The 26723-nt window shown below is 59.6% G+C and overlaps 1 protein-coding gene across 1 annotated transcript; it reads left to right on the plus strand.

Moving 5' to 3' along the window:
• On the plus strand, positions 1 to 26589 carry LOC136570308 (mucin-3A-like). Its single transcript, XM_066570810.1, has 23 exons — positions 1 to 76; positions 798 to 2630; positions 3344 to 3700; positions 4538 to 4645; positions 4740 to 4855; positions 5530 to 5588; positions 6508 to 6644; positions 6730 to 6798; positions 7278 to 7440; positions 8494 to 8673; positions 8785 to 8864; positions 8969 to 9031; positions 13345 to 23064; positions 23146 to 23253; positions 23828 to 23943; positions 24163 to 24221; positions 24310 to 24449; positions 24600 to 24692; positions 24740 to 24902; positions 25502 to 25663; positions 25872 to 25957; positions 26080 to 26138; positions 26320 to 26589. The coding sequence occupies exons 1-23, from the start codon at positions 1 to 3 to the stop codon at positions 26587 to 26589; spliced, it is 14217 nt and encodes a 4738-aa protein (XP_066426907.1).
• Positions 26590 to 26723: the final 134 nt, after the last annotated feature.

A 26723-nucleotide genomic window follows, 5' to 3' on the forward strand; every position in this document is an offset into this window, starting at 1 on the left:
ATGGAGTTGGGTGGCAGCGTCTCCAACCTCATCTTCCTCCTCCTCCTCCTCCTCATCCCCTCGACGGCTCTGTCAGGTGAGACGGGGGCACCTCCAGAATTCTCTCCTTTTTTGGGAATTTTTGGGCGGTTTTGGCTCTTTTTTGGGGGGTTTCGGCTCTTTTTGGGGATTCCCGGTGATGAGCTTGCAGCACATTTTTGGGGGCCACCACAACCCTGTGTCCCCTCCCCTGTTCCCATCTTGGGGTGGGGGGGTTCTGGTCCTGAAGGAGCAGATTTTGGGGGGGGGGGGTCACGCCCCCATGTCCCCTCCCAGGCTTGTGGGTCCCCTCCCGAGGGCGCTGGGTTGGGGGACGCTGATCCATGGGATCAGGTGGGGCAGGAGGGGATGGACCCCAGTTCCCTTCTCCAGTTTGGGGACAAACCCTTGTGTCCCTTTTCCAGTTTGGGGACAGAACTTTGTGTCCCTTTTCCAGTTTGGGGACAGATTCCCAGTTCTCTCCTCCAGTTTGGGGACAGAACTTTGTGTCCCTTTTCCAATTTGGGGACAAACCCTTGTGTCCCTTCTCCAGTTTGGGGACAGAATTTTGTGTCCAATCTCCAGTTTGGGGACAGATTCCCAGTTCCCTTTTCCAGTTTGGGATTCCCAGTTCCCTTTTCTAGTTTGAGGACAACCCCAGCCCCCTCCCCAGTTTGAGGACAACCCCAGCCCCCTCCCCAATTTGGGGACAACCCCCCAGCCCCCTCCCCAGTTGGTGACGTCCCCATTCCCACCCCACTCCCTCCCGTCCCTTGCAGCCCCCTGCGCCAACGGTGGCACCGCGGTTGGGGACACCTGCGTTTGTCCCCCCGGCCACTCCGGCCACCTCTGCGAGACCCCCGACCCCGCCAGCTCCTGCCGCAACGGTGGCACCGCCGTGGGGACAGCCTGCTACTGTCCCCCGGGTTTCGGGGGACCCCGGTGCCAGCGCCGCGACCCCGCCAGCGCCTGCCGCAACGGGGCCACCGCCTTTGGGACGAGGTGCGTGTGCCCACCTGGGTTCCGCGGGGACACCTGCCAGGAGCTGGAGGAGCTGGGGCCGTGCCTCAACGGTGGCACCTTGGAGGAGAAGGGGACGTGCCGGTGTCCCCCCACGGCTTGGGGACCTCGGTGCGAGTGCGTCGGGACGGGAGCGACCACGGCGGCGGGGAGGGCGTTGTACGTCGGTGACACGGCGGGGACGAACGGCACAGTGACGGCCACCACCGCTCATGGTGGCACCATGGATGGGCCATCGGTGAGGAGAGCCAGGAATGTCACGGCCAGGCCTGTGGAGGGCAATGGCACCACCGTGGTCACCGCTCATGGTGGCACCGTGGGAAGGAATGTCACTGTCACCGGTGTGGTCAGCGCCAGCACGGTCAGTCATGGGGTGGCCAGCACGGACCATGGCGTGAGGAGGATGGTCACCGTGGTGACCATCACAGAAGAGGACACAGCGGTCAATGGTGGCACAGAACATGATGTGATGGTCACCACGGTCAGTCATGGGGTGGCCAGCACGGACCATGGCGTGGTGACCATCACAGAAGAGGACACAGCGGTCAATGGTGGCACAGAACATGATGTGATGGTCACCACGGTCAGTCATGGGGTGGCCAGCACAGACCCTGGCGTGGTGACCATCACTGAGAGGGACACAGGGGTCAATGGTGGCACGGAGCATGACGTGGTGACCACCAGAGTGGTCAGCCCCACCACGGTCAGTCATGGGGTGGCCAGCACGGACCCTGGCGTGGTGACCATCACTGAGAGGGACACAGTGGTCAATGGTGGCACGGACCATGACGTGGTGACCACCACAGCGAGGGCCACCAGGGTCAGGGGAAGTGTCCCCATGGCCACCACACCGATGCTGCCAGTGAGAAATGTCACAGCCTCACACGTGAGGAGCCACGCCAGGGCCACCACCATGGAGGGTGACACTACAGCTGTGGAAGGCGACACCACGGCCATGGAGGATGAGACCACGGCCGTGGAAGGTGAGACCACGGCCATGGAAGGTGACACCGAGGCCACCCCCATGGAGGGTGACACCGAGGCCACACCAGTGGCCACCACGTTAAGCAGCACCAGGGCCACCACTGTGGAAAGTGACACCGTGACGGTGCCACCAGGACGCCTGGGAAGCCACAGCAGGGCCACCACCAGGGCCATGAGGAACAGCACCAGGGCCATGAGGAACAGCACCAGGGCCACCACCTTGAAAAGCAACCCCAGTGTGACCACCGTGGAGAGCCACAGGAGGACCATGGAGAACAACACCAGGGCCACCGTCACGGAGAGTGACACCACGGCCACCGGCCTGGAAGGTGACACCACGGCCATGCCAGAGATCATCACGGGAGGACACAGCAGGAGCATGGAGAACAACACCGGGGCCACCACCCCAAAAAGTGACACTGGGGCCACCACCCCAAAAAGTGACACCGGAGCCACCACCCTGCCCAACGCCACCGAGGCCACCAGGGCGCTGTCCCACGTCTCTGCCGGGACCACCGGGGACTTCCTCACCAGCTCCACTGTCCCCACCGTGGCCACCATGGCCACCATCTGCCTCTACCTGCCCCACGGCGCCAGCCCCCCGGCCAGTGCGTGAGCTGGGGAGGGGTCACCGGGGTGGGGAGGGGGTGTCCACTCTGGGGGTCATGGCAAGGGTGGGGTCTCCTTCTCAAGGGTCTCCTGGTGGGGAGGAAGAGGAGGATGGAGGTTCTGGGGTCTCCTGGGGTGGAGGTCTCTGTCCCATGGATCTTCTGGGTTGGGGTCTTCTTCCCATGGAGCTCTTGGGATGGGGAGGAAGAGGAAGATGGAGGTTCTGGGGTCTCCTGGGGTCTCCTGGGGTGGGGGTCTCCTTCTCAGGGGTCTCCTGAGGTGGGGAGGAAGAGGAGGGTGGAGGTTCTGGAGTCCCCTGGGTTGGGGTCTTCTTCCCATGGAGCTCCTGGGATGGGGAGGAAGAGGAGGGTGGAGGTTCTGGGGTCTTCTGGGGTCTCCTGGGTTGGAGGTCTCTGTCCCATGGATCTTCTGAGCTGGGGTCTCCTTCTCAGAGGTCTCCTGAGGTGGGGAGGAAGAGGAGGGTGGAGGTTCTGGGGTCTCCTGGGGTGGGGGTCTCCTTCCCATGGATCTTCTGGGTTGGGGTCTCCTTCCCATGGAACTCCCAGGGTTGGGTTCTCCTTCCCATGGAGCTCCTGGGGTGGGGTGGGGGTGTCTCTGTCCTGGGGAATCTCCTCCACCGTGAACAAAGGATGAAGAACAACCCCCCGCCCACGACGTCCCCTCACCACGTCCCCGTCCCCCTCCCCTGCAGTCGTGTGCCACAACGGCGGCGTGGCCAACCGCACCCACTGCCTGTGTCCCCCCGGCTACTCCGGCCGCGGCTGCGAGACCCCCGACCCCGCTGACCGCTGCGCCGGCGGCAGCACGGCCGTGGGCGACCGCTGCGTCTGCCCGCCCGGCCGGACCGGACCTCGCTGCGCCGCCCCCGAGCCGGCCACCGCCTGCCGCCACGGCGGCACCGCCGTGGGCACCGAGTGCTTCTGCCCGCCCGGCTACACCGGGCCTCGCTGCGAAGACCCCAGACCCACCGCGGCCACCACGGCCAGGGCGAGGGTGACGCCGAGAAGAACCAGGAGGACCACGACCACCACGGTGCCCACCACCAGAGGTCGGTGGGTTTGGGTTGGGGTGGGGAGGCCCCCTCCTCGAATCCGTGGGGATTTTGGGGAGGGGGACGCCCCCGCCCAGGAGGGGACTTCAAGGGTGGGTGTGGGGGCGGCGGCAAGGATTGGGGTTTTTCGTGGTTTTGCCCAAAAATCGAGGGTTGTGGTGGTTGGCGGAGTTGGGATGGTGGCTCTGCCTTGGGTGGGAAGCCCCTCCCCCAAATCCTCTTCCTCCCCACCCCAGGAGATTTTGGGGGTCTTGCCCCCCCACCCAGGAGGACACCCCGAGGTTGGGTGTGGTGGTGGCACCAAGAATTGGGGTTTTTGTGGTTTTCACCCCAAAACTGGGGGGTGGTGGTGGTGGAGACAACTTGGTGGAACTGGGATGGTGGTCCCATGGAACTGGGTTGGTGGCTTTGGATGGGGTGGGAAGACCCCTCCCCAAATCCATGGGGATTTTGGGGGTGTTGCCCCCCACCCAGGAGGACACCCCAAATTTGGCTGTGCTGGTGGCACCAAGAATTGGGTTTTTTTGTGTTTTTCACCCCAAAATTGGAGGTGTGATGATGGTGGAACTGTGCTGGTGGCTCTGCCTGGGGTGGGAAGACCCCTCCCCAAATCCATGGGGATTTTGGGGGTGTCGCCCCCCACCCAGGAGGACACCCCAAATTTGGCTGTGCTGGTGGCACCAAGAATTGGGGTTTTTTTCTGGTTTTCACCCCAAAACTGGGGGTGTGGTGATGGTGGGGCCAACTGGGTGTAACTGGGGAGGAGCGGGGGGAACTGGGGGGGTCCCGGTGACCTCCTTGGTGTCCCCCAAACCCTCGTGTCCCCCTCCCCAGACCCCTGCCTGAACGGGGGGCTCTGGGTGGGCACGGCCTGCCTGTGCCCCCCCAACATGGACGGTCCCCGCTGCGAGTTCGGAGCCACCACCATCAACCTGACGGCAGGTAAGGGGCGGGACACGCCCACCTGCCGCCCCCCCTGTCCCCTCCGAGGTGTCCCCCACCCATGTCCATGTCACGGACACCTCTGTCCCCGCAGAGCTGGGTCCCTTTGTGGCCATGGTGGCGCGTGTCACCAACCGGGACTTCTCGGAGGACATGGGGGACGCCTCGGCCCCCGGGCACCGGCGATTCACCGAGGAGTTCAGCCGGACGGTGAGACCCCCGTGGGTGGGAGCTCCTCGAGGGACCACCGGGATCACCCCAAGGAACCATCCCGAGTGTCCATCCCGAGTGTCCATCCCAAGGGTCCACCCTAAGGGATCCACCAAGGACACCTGGGACCACCCCAAGGGTCCATCCTGAGTGTCCACCCCAAGTGTCCACCCCAAGGGTCCATGAAGGGATCCCTAGGACCACCCCAAGGGTCCATCCTGAGTGTCCACCCCAAGGGTCCATCCCAAGTGTCCACCCTGAGTGTCCACCCTGAGTGTCCACCCCAAGTGTCCACCCCAAGGGATCCACCAAGGACACCTGGGACCACCCCAAGGGTCCATCCTGAGTGTCCACCCCAAGTGTCCACCCCAAGGAACCCCCAGGATCACCCTAAAGAACCATCCCAAATGTCCATCCAAGGGTCCATCCAAAGGTCCATCCCAAGTGTCCATCCCAAGTGTCCATCCCAAGTGCCCATCCCAAGGGACCCTCAGGACCACCCCAAGGGGTCCCCAGCACCATCCCAAAAGACCCCAGGACCTCAAAGGACCCTTGGGACCATCCCAAGTGGCCTCCAGGGCCATCCTGAGGGACCATCCCGAAGGACCCCAAGGTCCCACCCCAAGGGACCACCCGAGACGCCCCCCAGGTGACCGGTGTCCCTCTGTCCCCAGATGGACGGGATCTACCGGAACGTCCCCGGCTACCGCGGGATCAACGTCCTGAGCCTGAGGTGGGAGAGGGACCAGGGGTGGGATTGGGGTGGGATGGGGTGGAGAAAAACCTCTGGAATGGGTGAGGAACATCTGGGATGGGATCCGTGGGGTGGGATGGAGAAAAATCTCTGGGATGGGTGAGGAACATCTGGGATGGGATGGAATCCATGGGGTGGGAACGGGATGGGAACCATGGGATCCATGGGGTGGGGTGGGATGGGATGGGGAAAAACCTCTGGGGTGGGTGAAGAACATCTGGAATGGGATGGGATCCATGGGGTGGGATGGGTGAGGAACATCTGGGATGGGATCCATGGGGTGGGGTGGGATGGGATGAGATGGAGAAGAACCTCTGGAATGGGTGAGGAACCTCTGGGATGGAATGGGATCAATGGGATAGGACAGGATGGGACGGGATGGAGAAAAACCCTCTGGGATGGGTGAGGAACATCTGGGATGGGATGGGATCCATGGGACGGGATGGAATCCATGGGGTGGGATGGGATGGAGAAAAACCTCTGAGATGGGTGAGGAACATCTGGGATGGGATGGGATCCATGGGATGGGATCCATGGGGTGGGACGGGATGGGATGGGATGGGATGGGATGGGATGGGATGGGATGGGATGGGATGGGATGGGATGGGATGGGATGGGATGGGATGGGATGGAGAAGAACCTCTGTGATGGGTGAGGAACCTCTGGGATGGAATGGGATCAATGGGATAGGACGGGATGGGACGGGATGGAGAAAAACCCTCTGGGATGGGTGAGGAACATCTGGGATGGGATGGGGTGGGATGGGATGGAGAAAAACCCTCTGGGATGAGTGAGGAACATCTGGGACGGGACGGGATGGGATCCACGGGACGGGATGGGACGGGATGTGCCAGCTGAGGACCTCCAAGCCCCCCGTGCCCAACCGTGTCGCCCCCAGCCGCGGCAGCGTGGTGGTCAATTACCGCGTCCGGCTGCGACCCCTGCCCGCCAACGCCAGCCTGGAGCGCCGAGCCCTGGAGCTGCTGGCGGTGACCAACGCCGCGTCCCAGCCCCACAACTGCAGCCCCTCGGCCGGTAGGTGACCCCCACCTGCCCCGGGCCTGTCCCCACCACCTCCGGTGACCCCCAGTGACCACCCCGTGCCCTCCCCCTCTCCCAGACGGGCTCTGCTTCACCGCCACCTCCGCCAGAGCCACCAGAGCCACCACGCCGGCGCTCAACGACACCGGTGAGGCTTGGGGACACCTGGGGACACTTGGGGCGGACACTTGGGGTGGACATTTGGGGTGGACACTGGGATGGACACTTGGGGTGGACACTGGGATGGACACTGGGATGGACACTGGGATGGACACTTGAGGTGGACACTTGGGGTGGACACTGGGATGGACACTGGGATGGACACTTGGGGTGGACACTGGGATGGACACTGGGATGGACACTTGGGATGGACACTGGGATGGACACTGGGATGGACCCTTGGAATGAACACTTGGGACAGACCTTTGGGATGGACATTTGGGATGGACCCTTGGGGTGGACACTTGGGACAGACCTTTGGGGTGGACACTGGGATGGACACTTGGGGTGGACCCTTGGGGTGGTCCCAGGTGTCCTTTGGGGGGGCATCCCTTGGTGCGGACCCTTGGTGGTGGCAGGGGTGGGCTGTGGACAGGGGGGTTCCTGACCAGGCTTTGGCTTCTCCAGAGCTCTGCCGGAGGCACGCGCCGGCCAATTTCAGCCGGTTCTACTTCCCGCACCGCACGGCCCACGGGCTCCTCTGCGTCACCAACTGCACCCTCAACGTCCCCGGCGCCTTCGACTGCCACCGCGGGCTCTGCCGCCTCACCCGCGACGGGCCCCAGTGCTTGTGAGTTGGCCACGCCCACACACACCCCGGCCACGCCCACCGGTCACACCTGGAGGCGGGGCTTGAAGCCGGGGGTCAAATGGGAGAAGAAGGGGCGAAGAAGTTGAATGGCAGCGTTTGGCCCCAGATTTGAGCTCTTGAGCTCAGCACCGCCAATGGCTGAAGGCCAAGGTCCCACCAGAACCCAAAAGTCCGGCCCCAAAACCTCGACCCCAAAACTTTGACCCCAAAACCTCGACCCCAAAATTTCAACCCCAAAACTTTGACCCCAATGGTCCAACCCTTGGCTCCTGTCAAGTCCTGCCCTTCAAACCCAACCATGAACCTCCAAACCCAACCCTTGACCCTCCAACTCAACCCTTGACCCCCAAACTCAACCCTTGACCCCCCCAAACTCCTTGACCACCTCAAACCCCAATCCCAACCCACGGTGATGGTGGAGGATCTCCAAGGGAAGTCTCCTGTGATTCCGGGGGGTTCCTGGGGGCATCCCCCGACCCTGGGAGGGGCTGAGGACCCTCCTCATGTCCTGTCCCCTGTCCCCTGTCCCCTGTCTCACCTGTCTCACCTGTCCCCTGTCCCCTGTCCCCTGTCCCCTGTCACCTGTCACCTGTCTCACCTGTCACCTGTCACCTGTCTCACCTGTTCCCTGTCCCCTGTCCCCTGTCCCCTGTCACCTGTCCCCTGTCACCTGTCTCACCTGTCACCTGTCCCCTGTCACCTCTCACCTCTCACCTGTCTCACCTGTCCCCTGTCACCCTGTCTCACCTGTCACCTGTTCCCTGTCCCTTGTCCCCTGTCACCTGTCTCACCTGTCTCACCTGTCCCCTGTCCCCTGTCACCTGTCTCACCTGTCCCCTGTCACCTGTCTCACCTGTCCCCTGTTCCCTGTCACCTGTCTCACCTGTCTCACCTGTCTCACCTGTCCCCTGTCCCCTGTCCCCTGTCACCTGTCCCCTGTCACCTGTCACCTGTCTCACCTGTCACCTGTCCCCTGTCCCACCTGTCCCCTGTCACCTGTCTCACCTGTCCCCTGTCCCCTGTCACCTGCAGCTGCCCGGACCTGCCCTGGTACCTCTCGGCCGGCGACCGCTGCCAGACCCACATCAGCAAACTGGGGCTGGGCCTGGGCGTGGGGCTGGGGCTGGGCCTGACCATCCTCATCCTCCTCGTCCTCTGCATCGTCCTCACCGTCCGCTTGGCCCGAGGGAGGAAGAAATCACCTGGAGCCAGGTGAGGGGTGGGGGGGATGTCACAGGGCGTGGTCGGACACCAAGATTTGGGGGTCACCACCACCTCCACCAGCGCCACCCCCAGCCCCCTGAACCTTGCCCGGCTCCACAGTGAGGACACCTGGCCGGACGGGGGCCGCAGCAGCCACGTCACCGGGATCTACCACGTCAACGGCAGAGGCGCCGGCAAAGGTGGGCCCCGACGCGGGCGGTGAAACCACCCGTGGAGAGGGAGAAAATGCCCCAAAACCCTCACGGGGGTGTCACCATCATCCTCCTCGTCTTCCTCCTCCCAGGTCCCTACGGATACAACACCTACAAGCCCAGCTCGGAGGTGGCCGAAGCCCCGGCGCCGGTGGGTGATGGCGGGGGGGGACGACGCCGTTTTGGGGGTGGTCTTCGGTCTAAAGTTACACCTGGAATCCCCCTCTGACCCCCAAATGGCCTCGAAATGCCCAAGCCCCGACCTCGCAACCCCGGTTTGGATCCGCAGAACCCAAACTGGAGAGCTGGGAATTGACCGGGAGCGCCAGTTTTGACCCCAAAACCCAAATTGCGACCTCCAAAACCGCGGCCAATGACCTCGAAGTACCCAAGATTCCAACCGTGACCTCACCACCCCAATTTGGATCTCCGAACTGGAGACCTGGAAATTGACCTGGAAGCCCAGTTTTGACCCCAAAAACCCAAACTGTGATGCCCCAAAACCCCAACCAATGACCTCAAAATGTCCAAGCCCCCAAGTGTGACCTCACAACCCAAACCGTGACCTCAAAACCCCAAACTTTACCCCAAAACTCTTATCTCGACCCCCCAAAACCTCCAACCCTGACCCCAACTTCCCAACCGTGAACCCCAAACTCCAACTCAACCCCAAAGCTCCTATCTCGACCCCCATCATCCATAAATCCATAATTCTGACCCCAAAACGTCCAACCTTGACCTCAACTTCCCAGCTGTGAGCCCCAAAACCCAAATTCGAGCCCAAACCCCAAATTTTTAAACTTCAAAACCCCAACTGTGACCTTCAGACCCCCAACCTCGACCTCACAGCCCCAACATCGTCCCCCAAAACCCCAAGCGTGACCCCCCCTAAACCGCAAATCTGACCTTCAGAACCCCGATTTTGACCCAAACTCCCTGATTTTGACCCCAAATCCTAACCCTCAGCCCCCTCCCCATTTTCCAGGTGCTGGCAGAAGGTGCAGCAGCCCTGTGACCCTTCCCCAATGCCTGGTGACCAAGGAGCCCCCCAAGACCCTCGGAAGCCCTCGGAACCCTCATTTTTTGGGGGGAAAAAAGCCGGAATTGGGATCCTCTGTGAGAGAGGAGAGGTCCTCCCATGGTCCTTTTTTTGGGGGGGGGTTTCTCCTTGGAGAGGAAATCTCGGGGATGGGGGGGGTTTGGGGTTTTGGGATCCGGCTTTGGGAGCGTGGCCGGAGCTGGAAAATCCTCATTTCCATGGAAATTATATTTATTAACGTGTGTATTTCATATCCTGAAAAAAAAAAATCACCCAAAAAAGGGAGGATGGGATCCCCAAAGGAAGGGGGGGTCGAGATTTTGGGGGGTCAAGATTTGGGGCTGGGGGTTTTGGGGGGGTCGTGGTTTTGGGGTCGGGGTTGGGGGTTTGAGGTCATGGTTGAGGCGCTGGAGGTGGAAATTGGGGGTTTGGGGTCAGGGTTTGGGGTTTTGGGGGTCAAGATTGGGGTTTTGGGGGTCAAGGTTGGGGTTTTGGGGTCAAGGATGGGAATTTGAAATCGTGGCTGAAGTTTGGGGTTAAATGAGGGATTTTGGATGTTGAGACTGGGGGTTCTGAAAGCTGTGGTTGGAGGTTTGGGGTTCGGGGTTCCAGATTGGGCGTTTGAGGGTTGAGATTGAGGTTTTGAGGTCAATGTTGGCATTTTGGGATCGAGTTTGGGGGCCTGGAGGACACAGCTGAGTCTTTAAAGCCCAAAGTTGGTTTTTGGGAGTCCAGGTTGGGTTTTGGGGTCACTATTGGGGTTTTGGGGCACCACTTGGGGTTTCGAACGCCGAGATCGGAGTTTTGGGGGTCACGGTTGGGGTTTTGGGGATTGTGGGTGGGGGTTTGAGGGTCCAGGCGTGGCCTGGATGGAATTCCCAGCCCCGGCACAACCCAGCAGGACCGAAACCGACCCACAGTGACCCCAACGGCCGGCGGAGAAAGGAAGAAATCCCGCAAAACGCCCCTTGGCCAAACACCGGCCGGGGGCGGAACCCCTAAATCCAATAAAACCTGACCTCCTGCCGCCCCCAAAATTCCAACTCCCGCCCTTCCCACCCCTCCCAGATCTCTGGGGAGTAAAAAAAAAGAGCGATGTTTGCTTTCCGGGTGGGAAAAAGGAGCCGTCCCCGCCCGCCAGCTGCGCGGGAGCGGCTGGAAAAGCGGGAAAAGGGGCGGCCAAGGAGGTTGGGGTTGGTGCCGAGGGCTGGGGGGGGTCTCCAGGGGGGTCTCCAGGATTTCCCTCATGGGGATTTTGGAAGGGTTTGAGATGTTGGGTTTGGCCGCCCGGGTCTTTTCTCGGGATGGGGTTTGGTGGTTGTCACCCTCCAGTGACCAACGATGACCCAACCGCGACCCAACCGCGACCCAGCCGCGGCCCGGTGATGATCCAAAGGGTCCCCACGGGGTTCCTGATGTCCAGGAGAGGTCCTGGAGGAGCTTTGGCCACTCCGTGGCTGCGTCACCAATGGGGTGGGTGGGGGGTTTGGTCCCTTCCCAGCTCCGGGATCAAAGGTTCCTCCTCCTCCTCCTCCTCCTCCTCCTCCTCCTTCCCGCGGCTCCGAGCGCGTCCCGGCGCTGGCACGGTGCCGGTGGAGGAGCCGTGATGGGGAAAATGAAAGTTTCCATCTTTCATCTCCGTTTTTTCTTCTTCCTCCTCCTCCTCTTCATCCCCGAAGGGAGAACGGGTGAGTTGGGCTGGGAATTCTTGGGTTTTTTTTTTTTATTTTTTTTATTTTTTTTTTTGGGAAAAAAATGGCGGAATGGGAGGCGGTGTTGTCTCCTCTTGGGATTTTCTGCGGGGATCCCCTGTGGAAGGGGGGGGGTTCACCCCCATCTCCCCCCATTCCTTGGATAAAATCTCCCTCTCCAGGGTCTCATCCCATTGTGGGGTCCATGGAAATGGGTCAGGGATCCATGGGAATGGGTCGGGGGTCCATGGGAATGGGTCGGGGGTCCATGAAAATGGGTCAGGGGTCCCTGAGAATGGGTCAGGAGTCCATGGGAAGGGGTTGGGGGTCCATGAAAATGGGTTGGGGGGTCCATGGAGGTGGATCAGGATCTACAGGGATGGGTTGGAGGTCCACGAAAATGGGTCAGGGGTCCCTGAGAATGGGTCAGGGATCCATGGGAATGGGTCTGGGGTCCCTGGGAATGGGTCTGGGGTCTCTGAGAATGGGTCAGGGGTCCATGGGAATGGGTCAGAGATCCATGGGAATGGGTCGGGGGTCCATGAAAATGGGTTGGGGGTCCATGGAGGTGGATCAGGATCTACAGGGATGGGTTGGAGGTCCATGAGAATGGGTCAGGGGTCCATGAAAATGGGTCAGGGGTCCCTGGGGATGGGTCAGGGGTGGCTCAGGCGCCACTCCCCACCTGTCCCCATCCTTCACCTGGTGCCATTCCCAGAGCCCCCTCCCCAAATTCCACCCCGGCTCCTCCCGGTTCCTCATCCCCCCCATCCCCTTCCTCCTCCTCCTCCTCCTCCTCACCCCCCGTCGGTCCCAGCGGTTGGGGGACCGTTGATTAAAGGAAGCTTCGTTAAGAGGCCGCGTTAATTAGGCCGGAGCGGCCTCATCAAAGCTGGAGAACCTCGAGGAGGAGCCGCTGAGCTGGGAAAATTCGGATTCAAATTCAAAACACCATTTTTTGGGGTGTTTTAAGTGTTTTTTTGGGTTTTTTTTTTAAGGAGTTATTTTTGTTCTTTCGGGATTTTCTTAACGAAGCCGCAAAATTTCCCAGATGGGAATTTTAACGAGGGAAAAATTCCTAATTTTAATGAGACAAAATTCCTCATTTTAACCTGGGAAAATTCCTCATTTTAACGAGGGAAAAAACTCGATTTTTCCTCATTAAAAAGGAAAAATCTTTTTTTTTCCCCCTCGGGCGAGGGCAAAGCATCCCCGTGGTCCTGAGGGTGACCGAGGAGCTCACCTGGGCGGGTGCTCACCTGGACAGGTGTCAGGTGAGGAGGACACAGGAGAAACGAAAGCGAAGACGATGAGGGGGAGAGATAAGAGATCACCCGGGGCTGATAAGAGGAACCCAGGGCTGATAAGAGGAACCCGGGGCTGATAAGAGGAACCTGGGGCTGATAAGGCGTAGCTGGGATCGATAGCGGGCTCACCTGAAATTGATAACGGCACCTGAGGCCGATGACGGCACCTGGAGGAGATCCAGGGGTGGCAGTGGGGGACAATGGGGGCTTTGTCACCCTTGGGGTGAGGAAGAGGAGGAAGAGGAGAGGGTTGGTCCAAAAATCGAGGAGTTGTGGGCTTGGAGGGAACGTTCCAGAAGGTCGCACCTGCTCCAGGTGGGACGGGATGGATCCAAAGCACTGCAGGTATCGAGGAGGCTCCAAATGAGCACCCGGACAGCAGGACACGCCAAAGCCACCTCAGATAGGGGGATCTTCTGCTGTCTCCACAGGGACCGGGGCTGCTGAACCCGCAGGAGAAACCAGGACACCGGGAACCACCACCAGACCGGGCACCACCAAATCTGGAGCCACCGGTGACCCCTGGACCACCGGTGAGACATGGACCAATGGTGACACATGGACCACCAGTGACACATGGACCAGCGGTGACACATGGACCACCAGTGACACATGGACCGAGGGTGACACATGGACCACCAGTGACACATGGACCAATGGTGACACCTGGACCACCAGTGACACATGGACCAATGGTGACACATGGACCGAGGGTGACCCATGGACCACCGGTGAGACATGGACCAATGGTGACACATGGACCAATGGTGACACATGGACCAATGGTGACACATGGACCAGCGGTGACACATGGACCAATGGTGACACATGGACCACCAGTGACCCATGGACCAAGGGTGACCCATGGGCCACCACCGGTCCTGAGACCATTTCCACCATCCCCGAGACCACCAAAACCAACCCTGAGACCACCACAAAGATGCTGGAGACCACCAGTGACCCATGGATGTCCACCAGTGACCCATGGATCTCCACCGGTCTTGAAACCATTTCTACCATCCCTGAGACCACCGATGACCCACGGACCGCCACCAGTCCGGAGACCATTTCCAACACCCCTGAGATCTCCATGACCACCCCTGAGACCACCAGTCTGGAGGCCACCAATGACCCGTGGACCACCACCAGTGACCAATGGACATCCACCAGTCTTGAGACCATTTCTACCAACCCTGACGCCACCACCACCATCCCTGAGACCTCCAGAACCATCCCTGAGACCACCAGTCCTGAGACCACCAGTGACCAATGGGCATCCACCACTCTTGAGACCATTTCCACCATCCCTGAGACCACCATGTTTGAGACCAAGAGTCCAGATGCCACCAGTGACCCGTGGACCTCCACCAGTCTAGAGGCCATTTCTACCACCCCGGACACCACCACCACCATCCTTGAGACCACCGGTCCGGAGGCCACCAGTGACCCATGGACCACCAGCAGCCTTGACATCATTTCCACCAGCCCTGACACCACCACGAACATCCCTGAGACCACCAGTACCATCCCTGAGACCACCATGACCATCCCTGAGACCACCAGTGACCCATGGATGGCCACCAGTGACCCTTGGACCTCCACCACTCTTGAGAACATTTCCACCACACCTGAGATCTCCACGACCACCTCTGAGACCACCAGTCCTGAGATCACCAGTGAGCCATGGGCCACCACCAGTCTTGAGGTCATTTCTTCCACCCCTGAGACCACCACGACCTTCACTGAGACCTCCATGACCATCCCTGAGACCACCACCACCATCCCTGAGATCACCAGTGTTGAGACCACCAGTGACCCATGGACTTCCACCACTCTTGAGTCCATTTCTGCCACCCCTGACAGCACCTCGACCATCCCTGATTCCACCAGTGACCCATGGATCTCCACCAGTCCAGAGACAGTTTCGAAGACCCCTGAGACCCCCACCACCATCCCTGAGACCAGCAGTCTGGAGGCCACCAGTGACCCATGGACCACCAGCAGCTTTGAGATCATTTCCACCAACCCTGACACCACCACGAACATCCCTGAGACCACCAGTGACCCATGGATGGCCACCAGTGACCCATGGACCTCCACTGGTCCTGAGACCATTTCCACCAGCCCTGAGACCACCACGACCATCCCTGAGATCTCCACAACCACCAGTCCTGAGATCACCAGTGACCAATGGACCACCACCAGTCTTGAGACCATTTCCACCATCCCTGAGACCACCATGTTTGAGACCAAGAGTCCAGATGCCACCACTGACCCGTGGACCTCCACCAGTCTAGAGGCCATTTCTACCACCCTGGACACCACCACCACCATCCCTGAGACCACCGGTCCGGAGGCCACCAGTGACCCATGGACCACCAGCAGCCTTGACATCATTTCCACCAGCCCTGAGACCACCACGAACATCCCTGAGACCACCAGAACCATCCCTGAGACCACCATGACCATCCCTGAGACCACCAGTGACCCATGGATGGCCACCAGTGACCCTTGGACCTCCACCACTCTTGAGAACATTTCCACCACACCTGAGATCTCCACGACCACCCCTGAGACCACCACTCCTGAGATCACCAGTGAGCCATGGGCCACCACCAGTCTTGAGGTCATTTCTTCCACCCCTGAGACCACCACGACCTTCACTGAGACCTCCATGACCATGCCTGAGACCACCACCACCATCCCTGAGATCACCAGTGTTGAGACCAGCAGTGACCCATGGACTTCCACCACTCTTGAGTCCATTTCTGCCACCCCTGACAGCACCTCGACCATCCCTGATTCCACCAGTGACCCATGGATCTCCACCAGTCCAGAGACAGTTTCGAAGACCCCTGAGACCCCCACCACCATCCCTGAGACCAGCAGTCTGGAGGCCACCAGTGACCCATGGACCACCAGCAGCTTTGAGATCATTTCCACCAACCCTGACACCACCACGAACATCCCTGAGACCACCAGTGACCCATGGATGGCCACCAGTGACCCATGGACCTCCACTGGTCCTGAGACCATTTCCACCAGCCCTGAGACCACCACGACCATCCCTGAGATCTCCACGACCACCAGTCCTGAGATCACCAGTGACCAATGGACCTCCACCAGTGACCAATGGACCTCCACCAGTCTTGAGACCATTTCTACCATACTTGAGTCCACCTCCACTATCCCTGAGACCTCCAGTGACGCATGGACCACCACCAGTCTTGAGACCATTTCTATTACCCCTGACCCTACCACAACCATCCCTGGAACCATTTCTACCAACCCTGACACCACCATAACCATCCCCGAGACCACCAGTCCTGAGACCACCAGTGACCAATGGGCATCCACCACTCTTGAGACCATTTCCACCATCCCTGAGACCGCCACCACCATCCCTGAGACCACCATGCTTGGGACCAAGAGTCCACATGCCACCAGTGACCCATGGATCTCTACCAGTCTAGAGGCAATTTCTACCACCCTGGACACCACCACCACCATCCCTGAGACCACCGGTCCGGAGGCCACCAGTGACCCATGGACCACCAGCAGCCTTGACATCATTTCCACCAGCCCTGAGACCACCACGAACATCCCTGAGACCACCAGAACCATCCCTGAGACCACCATGACCATCCCTGAGACCACCAGTGACCCATGGATGGCCACCAGTGACCCTTGGACCTCCACCACTCTTGAGAACATTTCCACCACACCTGAGATCTCCACGACCACCCCTGAGACCACCACTCCTGAGATCACCAGTGAGCCATGGGCCACCACCAGTCTTGAGGTCATTTCTTCCACCCCTGAGACCACCACGACCTTCACTGAGACCTCCATGACCATGCCTGAGACCACCACCACCATCCCTGAGATCACCAGTGTTGAGACCACCAGTGACCCATGGACTTCCACCACTCTTGAGTCCATTTCTGCCACCCCTGACAGCACCTCGACCATCCCTGATTCCACCAGTGACCCATGGATCTCCACCAGTCCGGAGACAGTTTCTAAGACCCCTGAGACCCCCACCACCATCCCTGAGACCAGCAGTCTGGAGGCCACCAGTGACCCATGGACCACCACCAGCTTTGAGATCATTTCCACCAACTCTGACACCACCACGAACATCCCTGAGACCACCATGACCATCCCTGAGACCACCAGGACCATCCCTGAGACCACCAGAACCGTCCCTGAGACCACCAATCCTGAGGCCACCAGTGACCAATGGACCACCACCCATGACTCATGGACCACCAGCGGATTTGAGACCATTTCCACCACAACCTTCCCTGAGACCACCAGTGACCAATGGATTCCCACCAGTCCTGAGACCATTTCTACCACCCCTGAGACCACCATGACCATCCCTGAGACCACCAGTGATGCATGGATTGCCACCAGTGACCCATGGACCTCCACCACTCTTGAGAACATTTCCACCACACCTGCGATCTCCACAACCACCCCTGAGACCACCAGTCCTGAGATCACCAGTGAGCCATGGGCCACCACCAGTGACCAATGGTCATCCACCAGTCTTGAGACCATTTCTTTCACCTCTGAGACCACCACGACCTTCACTGAGACTTCCATGACCGTTCCTGAGACCACCAGTGACCAATGGACTTCCACCAGTTTTGAAATCATTCCTACCACCCTGGACACCTCCACGACCATCCCTGGGATCACCAGTCCTGAGACCACCACTGACCCATGGAGCACCACCAGTGACCAATGGACCACCATGAGTCATGAGACCATTTCCACCATGCCTGAGACAACCACCACCATCCCTGAGACCGGCAGTGTTGAGACCAGCAGTGACCCATGGATCTCCACCAGCCCTGAGACAGTTTCTAAGACCCCTGTGACCACCACAACCTTCCCTGAGAACACCAGGCCTCAGACCACCAGTGACCAATGGATTCCCACCAGTCCTGAGACCATTTCTACCACCCCTGAGACCACCACAACCATCCCTGAGGCCACCAGTGATGCATGGATTGCCACCAGTGACCCACGGACCGCCACCAGTCTTGAGAACATTTCCACCACACCTGAGATCTCCACGACCACCCCTGAGACCACCAGTCTGGAGGCCACCAGTGACCCATGGATCACCAGCAGCTTTGAGATCATTTCCACCACCCCTGAGACCACCACAACCATCCCTGAGACCACCAGTGACCAATGGGCCACCACCCGTGACTCATGGACCACCAGCGGATTTGAGACCATTTCCACCACAACTGTCCCTGAGACCACCAGGCCTCAGACCACCAGTGACCAATGGACTTCCACCAGTCTTGAAACCATTTCTACCTCTCCTGAGACCACCATGACCGTCCCTGAGACCACCGGTGGCCCATGGACAGCCACCAATCCTGAGACAGTTCCTAAGACCCCTGAGACCACCACCACCATCCCTGAGACCACCCGTGACCCATGGATCTCCATCAGCCCTGAGACCATTTCCACCACTGTCCCTGAGACCACCAGAACTGTCCCTGAGACCACCAGTGACCAATGGACTTCCACCAGTCCTGAGTCCATTTCTACCCTCCCTGAGACCACCACAACCATCCCTGAGACCACCAATCCAGAGGCCACCAGTGACCCATGGACCACCAGCATCTTTGAGACCATTTCCACCAAGCCTGACAACACCACCACCATCCCTAGGACCACCAAGACAATCCCTGAGACCACCAGTCTGGAGGCCATCAGTGACCCATGGACCACCACCGGTGACTCATGGATCTCCACCAGCCTTGAGACCATTTCCAGCACTCCAGACACCACCACAACCATCCCTGAGACCTCCAGTTCTGAGACCACCAGTGACCCATGGATCTCCAGCACTCTTGAGACCATTTCTACCACCCCTGAGACCACCAGTGTTGAGACCACCAGGGACCAATGGACTTCCACCAGTTTTGAGACCGTTTCTACCATTGCTGAGACCACCATGACCAACCTTGAGACCACCAGTGACCCATGGACCACTAGTGCTCCCTGGGCCACCACCAGTCCTGAGACCATTTTCACCATCCCTGAGGCCACCAATCCAGAGACCACCAGTGACCAATGGGCCACCACCACTCTTGAGACCATTTCTACCCCTCCTGAGACCACCACAACCATTCCTGAGGCCACCGGTGGCCCATGGACCACCACCAGTTCTGAGACAGTTTCGAAGACCCCTGAGAGCCCCACCACCATCCCTGAGACCACCAGTCTGGAGGCCACTGGTGACCCATGGACCACCACCAGTCTTGAGACCATTTCTACCACCCCTGAGACCACCACAACCATCCCTGGGACCATCATGACCATCCCTGAGACCACCGGTGGCTCATGGATGTCCACCAATCCTGAGACAGTTCCTAGTACCCGTGAGACCACCACAACCTTCTCTGAGACCACCAGTTTGGAGGCCACCAGTGACCAATGGACCACCACCAGCTTTGAGATCATTTCCACCAACCCTGACACCGACATGACCATCCCTGAGACCACCAGAACTGTCCCTGAGACCACCAATCCTGAGGCCACCAGTGACCAATGGACCACCACCACTCTGGAGAACATTTCCACCACACCTGAGATCTCCACGACCACCTCTGAGACCACCAGTCCTGAGATCACCAGTGAGCCATGGGCCACCACCAGTCTTGAGGTCATTTCTTCCACCCCTGAGACCACCACGACCTTCACTGAGACCTCCATGACCATTCCTGAGACCACCAGTCTGGAGACCACCAGTGACCAATGGACTTCCACCACTCCTGAGACCATTTCTACCACCCTGGACAAGTCCACAACCACTCCTGAGACCACCAGTCCTGAGACCACTGCTGACCCATGGATGACCACCAGTGACCAATGGACCTCCACCAGTCTTGAGTCCATTTCTACCACCCCTGACAGCACCTCGACCATCCCTGATTCCACCACTGACCCGTGGACCAACACCAGTCCTGAGGCCATTTTCACCACCTCTGACACCACCACGAACATCCCTGAGACCACCAGGACCATCCCTGAGACCACCAGGACCATTCCTGAGACCACCATGACTCTTGACACCACCACCACCAGTCCTGATACCACCAGTGACCAATGGGCCACCACCAGTGACTCATGGACCACCAGCGGACTTGAGACCATTTCCACCACTCTCTTCCCTGGGACCACCAGGCCTCAGACCACCAGTGACCAATGGATTCCCACCAGTCCTGAGACCATTTCTACCATGCCTGAGACCACCATGACCAACCCTGAGACCACCAGTGACCCATGGATGGCTACCAGTGACCCTTGGACCTCCACCAGTCCAGAGACCATTTCCACCACCCCTGACACCTCCGTGATCAGTCCTGAGACCATCAGAACCATGCCTGTGACCACCACCACCATCCCTGAGACCACCAGTTCTCAGACCGCCAGTTACCCATGGACCACCACCAGTCCTGAGACCATTTCCACCACTCTTGACACCATCACCACCATCCCTGAGACCACCAATCCTGAGGCCACCAGTGACCCATGGTCCTCCACCACTCTTGAGACCATTTACACCACTGTCCCTGAGACCACCACAACCATCCCTGAGACCACCAGTCTGGAGGCCACCAGTGGTTCATGGACTACCACCAGTCTGGAGACCATTTCTAGCCTCCCTAAAACCACCAGTGACCCATGGATCTCCACCAGTTTTGAGACTGTTTCTAACACCCCTGAGACCACCACGAGTCCTGAGGCCACCACCCTCTCTGAGACCACCAGCACCTCCCCTGGGGTCTCCAGCAGTTCTGAGATGACCACCACCTTCCCTGGCACCACCATGCCTGAGACAACCACAACTTCTGGCACCATCACGACCATCCCTGGGACCACCATGACCTTCCCTGGGACCACCATGACCACCCCTGGGATCTCCACCACTTCTGAGACCACCACCACCATCCCTGACACCACCGCGACCCCAGGGACCACCACGGCATTCCATGAAACCACCGGTCCTGAGTTCACCAGCCTCACTGAGACCACCCCCACCTTCCCTGGGACCTCCATCAGCCCTGGCACCACCATGACCATCCCTGAAACCACCTTTGGTGAGACCATCAGCACCTTCTCTGAAACCACCACCAGTCCTGAGACCATCACCGCCATCCCTGGGACCACCACCATGACCATCCCTGAAATCTCCACCATCCCTGAGACCATTTCTACCACCCCTGGCACCACCACAGTCCCTGACACCACCATCACCTTCTCTGAGGCCACCACCACCACCTTCCCTGGGACCACGACGAGAACACCTGGGACAGACACCAGCCCTGAGACAGCAACGTTCCCTGAGACCACCATGACCTTCCCTGGGACCACCATGACCTTCCCTGGTACCTCCATGACCACCCCTGAAACCACCAGTCCTGAGACCACCAGGACCTTCCCTGGGATCTCCAGCAGTCCTGAGATGACCACCATCTTCCCTGGGACCACCACGCCTGAGACAACCACTCCTGAGACCATTTCCACCACCAGTCCTGAGACCACCACCACCATTGCTGGGACCACCTTCCCTGGGACCACCACCACCCCTGGGGCCAACACCACCACACCTGGGACCACCACCACCACCACCATCCCTGGGACCACCACCACCCCTGGGACCACCACCACCCCTGAGACTAACTCCACCACTCCTGAGACCAACACCACCACCACCCCTGGAACCACCACCACCCCTGGGACCACCACCACCACCATCCCTGGGACCACCACCCCTGGGACCATCACCATCCCTGGGACCACCACCCCTGGGACCACCCCCACCTTCCCTGGGACCTCCAGCACCACCCTTGGGACCAACTCCACCACTCCTGAGATCAACACCACCATCACTCCTGGGACCACCACCATCATCCCTGAAACCACCACCACCCCTGGGACCACCACAACCCTCGGGACCACCATCACCCCTGAGACCAACTTCACCACTCCTGAGACCATTTCCACCACCACCATTCCTGGGACCACATTCCCTGGGACCACCACCACCCCTGGGGCCAACACCACCACACCTGGGACCACCACCACCACCACCACCATCCCTGAGACCATCACCACCCCTGGGACCATCACCACCCCTGAGACTAACTCCACCACTCCTGAGACCAACACCACCACCACCCCTGGAACCACCACCACCCCTGGGACCACCACCACCACCATTCCTGGGACCACCTTCCCTGGGACAATCACCATCCCTGGGAACACCACCCCTGGGACCATCACCACCCCTGGGACCACCACCCCCATCTCTGGGACCACCACCCCTGGGACCACCACCCCTGGGACCACGCCCACCTTCCCTGGGACCTCCAGCACCACCCTTGGGACCAACTCCACCACTCCTGAGATCAACACCACCATCACTCCTGGGACCACCACCATCATCCCTGAAACCACCACCATCCCTGGGACCACCACAACCCTTGGGACCACCATCACCCCTGAGACCAACTTCACCACTCCTGAGACCATTTCCACCACCACCATTCCTGGGACCACCTTCCCTGGGACCACCACCACCCCTGGGGCCAACACCACCACACCTGGGACCACCACCACCACCACCATCCCTGGGACCACCACCACCCCTGGGACCACCACCACCATTCCTGGGACCACCTTCCCTGGGACCACCACCACCCCTGGGGCCAACTCCACCACACCTGGGACCACCACCACCACCACCATCCCTGGGACCACCACCACCCCTGGGACCACCACCACCATTCCTGGGACCACCTTCCCTGGGACCACCACCACCCCTGGGGCCAACACCACCACACCTGGGACCATCACCACCCCTGGGACCACCATCCCTGGGAGCATCACCACCCCTGGGACCACCACCCCCATCTCTGGCACCACCACCACCATCTCTGGGACCAACACCACCATCTCTGGGACCACCACCACCACCCAAATGACCACCACCTCCAACCATACAACCACCACCACCACCACACCTAGGACCACCCGTAGAACCACCATCACCACCACCACCACCACCATCTCCACCACCACCACCACCACTCCCCACTCCACCACCACTCCAGGTACTTCCCACCCCTCCTTTCCCCCTGGCTCCTTTCCACGTCCATTCTGGTTCCTCCTCCTGCATCTCCCTCTCCTTCCAGGGATCTGCAGCAACGGTGGCACCTGGGTCAACGGCCACTGCCAGTGTCCCCTGGGCTTCACCGGGGCCCGGTGTGAGGACATCAGCAACACCATCGAGACCACGGCCGGTAGGAGCTCTGTCTTTTTTTTTGGTTTGTACCCAAAGCTGGGCTGAGATCTGATGGGTGAGGAAGATCTGGAGGTGTTCTCCGGGTGTGACCGTACCTCGAAGAACCTCCTCTGTAGGTCCCTCCTCCAAAGCTGTCCCACATGGATCCAACCCTTCAGGTGGACCTCCATGGTCATTTCCAAGCTGTTTTCTGCTTGGAAAAAAACGGGTCAAGAATCATCAGAGTCTCTCAGAACCCAAAAGTTTGGGAGGAGGCGGTGATTCCACCAGGGTGAGGTGGGATCTACCTGAGATGCTCACCTGGAAATTTTTTGGAGACGTGGGTGACGACCCACGTCAGGATCAGGATCCACCTGGGAGGACCAGGTGGGAATTTTGGGACATGGGACCCGGCCCAGTCCTTGCTGGGATCACCAATGGTCTCTCCCGATGGGTGGAGGACGTTTCTCCTGGTTCCTTCACAAACGACCCCCAAATTCAGGGGGTTTAGGGGGAGATTTATGGGTCCCACCTGCCTGGGAAGGTCCCTCTGCTCCTCCCTCCTTCATGGGATGGTTTTGGACCATTCCCAGAGACCAACGGGACGGTGCAGGTGGAGCTGCGCGTCACCAACCGGGACTTCACCGAGGACCTTGAGAACACCAGCTCATCCGCATACAAGGAGTTCGTCCAGGACTTCACCAAGCAGGTAAAGGGACACGAGAACCGCACCTGAGGTCAGGATCTACCTGGCGGAGCAGCCAGGTGCATCCCAAGTTCTCCAAGGACTTCTCCAGGTTCTTGCCTGGTGTTCTCCAAGTCCACCGGGATGGATTTTGGGGTGGGGACACCCAAAATGAGGGAGATCCAGGAGGGTGAGAGGGGAAGGGACCCAACGGTCCCACCTGGAGACATCTTCTCTTCTCAGATGGGCGCGGTCTACGCCGGCATTGAGGGCTACAAGGGCATCAAGGTGAACAGTCTCAGGTGAGCGCTGGGGTCTCCAGGACGGCGATTTTGGGGTCACTCCATGGGGAAAGGGTGCTCAGATCGCGGCGGTGGCGCTTCTGTCCAGGCCTGGCAGCGTGGTGGTGGATCACGCCATCATCGTGTCCCTGCTGGTGACCTCCCAGAGCCAGCAGAGGCTCCAGAACATCACGGCCAAAGTGCAGGAGAAGATCGAGGTGGCAGCCGCACAGTTCAACTGCACCGACGGTACCTTGCCGCCTTCCCACCGCGGGGCTGGGGACAACCAGGGCCACCCATGGGGTGGGGGGGACACCTTCCCACCCACCCAAACCACCCTGGACACCCCAGAGAGGGGCTGTGGGGCTGCGTCCTCCACCTGTTGGACCTCTCTTGCAGGTGACCTGTGCTTCAACCCCTCCGAGGTGAACATCACCAGCGCCACGCTGGAATTTGATGGAGATGGTGAGTGGACGGTGGGGGTCTACGCAGGTTGGGGTCTCCAAAGCAGCTCCAGATGACCTCTGTCCCCTCTCCAGCCTACTGCCAGAGCCAGGCACCTGAGGGCTACCAGGAATTCTTCTTCCCCAACCTGACAAGCTCCGGGTTGTCCTGCATGTCCAACTGCACGCCGGGCACCGCCGGCACCATCGACTGCCACCGTGGGACGTGCCACATCACCCGCGGAGGTCCTCAGTGCTTGTAAGGGCTGAAGGAAACTCATCCTCCTCCTCCAAAACTGTCCCACACTTCAGGTGGATCTCCACGGTCACGTCCAAGCTGTTTCCTGCATGGAAATGGGTCAGGAATCGTCAGGGTTGGAGCAGGGTCTTGGTCCACGTGGTGGATCTCCATGGTCACGTCCAAGCTGTTTCCTGCATGGAAATGGGTCAGGAATCTTCAGGGTTTTGGTCCACATGGATCCAAGCCTCTGGTGGATCTTCAGAATCCTTTCCGAGCTCCTTTGGGCATGGAAATGGGTCAAGAACCATCAGAGTTGGAGCAGGGTCTTGGTCCAACCTGGATCCAACCCTTCTGGTGTAACTCCAGGCCCACCTCCGAGGTTTCCTCTGCAGAACAAGAGGTCCAAAATTATTGAGGTTGGTGTCAGGTCTTCCTCCAGGTGGATCCAAACCTTCTGATGGATCTCCATGGTCTTCTCCAGGGTTAAATCCCCTGAGGTGGAGCAGAGTCTCGCATCTAACAGGGTTTGAGGCTGCAGAAATGGGGTTGGGGTGGGAGAGGTTTCTTCTGGGGGGGGGTCCCATCTTTGGGTTGACCTCCTTGTCCCACCCCACCAGCTGTGATGAGACCCACCTGTACTGGTACCAAGGTGACCGCTGCGCATCACGGGTCAGCAAACTGGCCATGGGCCTGGGCTTGACCGTGGCCATCCTGGTCATCGTGGTCATCGTCCTCTCCGTCTTCCTCTTCCGAGCTCGGAAATCTGGGTCCTTTGACAGGTGAGAGGGGACACGTTGGGAGGTCTCCCTGTGGTGGGACATCTCGTTGGGTTGGTGGTTTCCAAGATGTTCCTCATCCTCAATGAGGTCCTGAGGGTTGAGGGGGGGGGACCTTGGTCCTTTGCGGGGTTGTGGAGGAGCTGGGGGGGGTCCAGGCAGGGATGGAGCTGCTGGTGGCGACCCCCAGCACCCCCTGACCCATCCCCAGGGCCGAGCAGGAGATGATGGAGAATTGGTACCAGAACATCAGCGAGGAGTGGAGCCCCCAAGGGAGCTTCAGCTTCCGGAACCAAGGTGGGCGTGGAGTGGGGTGGGGTGGGGGGGGTCTCTGGTGACCCCACAGGGGTGGTGGGGTCGGTTGTTGTTGCCCCCCATCCCCACCCCAAGCACCACCACTGAACCCTCCTGTCCCACAGATGTGCAGCTCCAGGACGACCACCCAGTCAACCTTGAGGCCGTGGACGCTTCGGTGCCAGTGAGTTCCCCCTGCTCTCCTGCCGTGGTGGGGCCAGGGCGGCGGGGACACCCCAGGTGTTCCTGACGTCCCATTCTCCACCGAATCTTCTCCGTCACGTCCCAACAGATCCAAATCCCGCGGCCGGAGAGGTTCGTCACGGAGCTATGAGATCCGGTGGGGTGGTGATTTCCACCACCAGAACTTTACCATCATCATCATCGTCATCGTCAATGCCACCAGTGTTACTAACATCAACATCATCATCATCATCGTGACCATGATCAGCATCAAAATCTTCTTCATGATCACCACCATTATCATCATCACCGTTATTATTGTCATGACCAATATGGTCACCATCATCACCATCATCACCATCACCACCATCACCATCATCAACGCAATTTCCACCATCACCATCATCACCATCATCGTCATCATAACCCCCATCATCAACCCCATGGAATGAGGTTGTTCCCCCCCCCCCCCCAGCACTGCAGGACAACCTGGACCTTCTCCTGGGGGGCACCTTGACCCCCTGCCCTCATCTTCATCCTCCTCCTGTATCCCTCCTCCTCTTCCTCTGAGCACTTTTGGGTCATG

This window comes from Molothrus aeneus, unplaced genomic scaffold, assembly GCF_037042795.1.
Source record: "Molothrus aeneus isolate 106 unplaced genomic scaffold, BPBGC_Maene_1.0 scaffold_30, whole genome shotgun sequence".
Classification (NCBI taxonomy): Eukaryota; Metazoa; Chordata; class Aves; order Passeriformes; family Icteridae; genus Molothrus; species Molothrus aeneus.

Coding starts and splice junctions, on each gene's coding strand:
- LOC136570308 (XM_066570810.1), top strand. CDS start 1: ATGGAGTTGGGTGGCAGCGTCTCCAACCTCATCTTCCTCCTCCTCCTC. Junction 7,441..8,493: donor CGCGACGGGCCCCAGTGCTT/GTGAGTTGGCCA, acceptor TGTCACCTGCAG/CTGCCCGGACCTGCCCTGGT. Junction 8,674..8,784: donor AAGAAATCACCTGGAGCCAG/GTGAGGGGTGGG, acceptor CCGGCTCCACAG/TGAGGACACCTGGCCGGACG.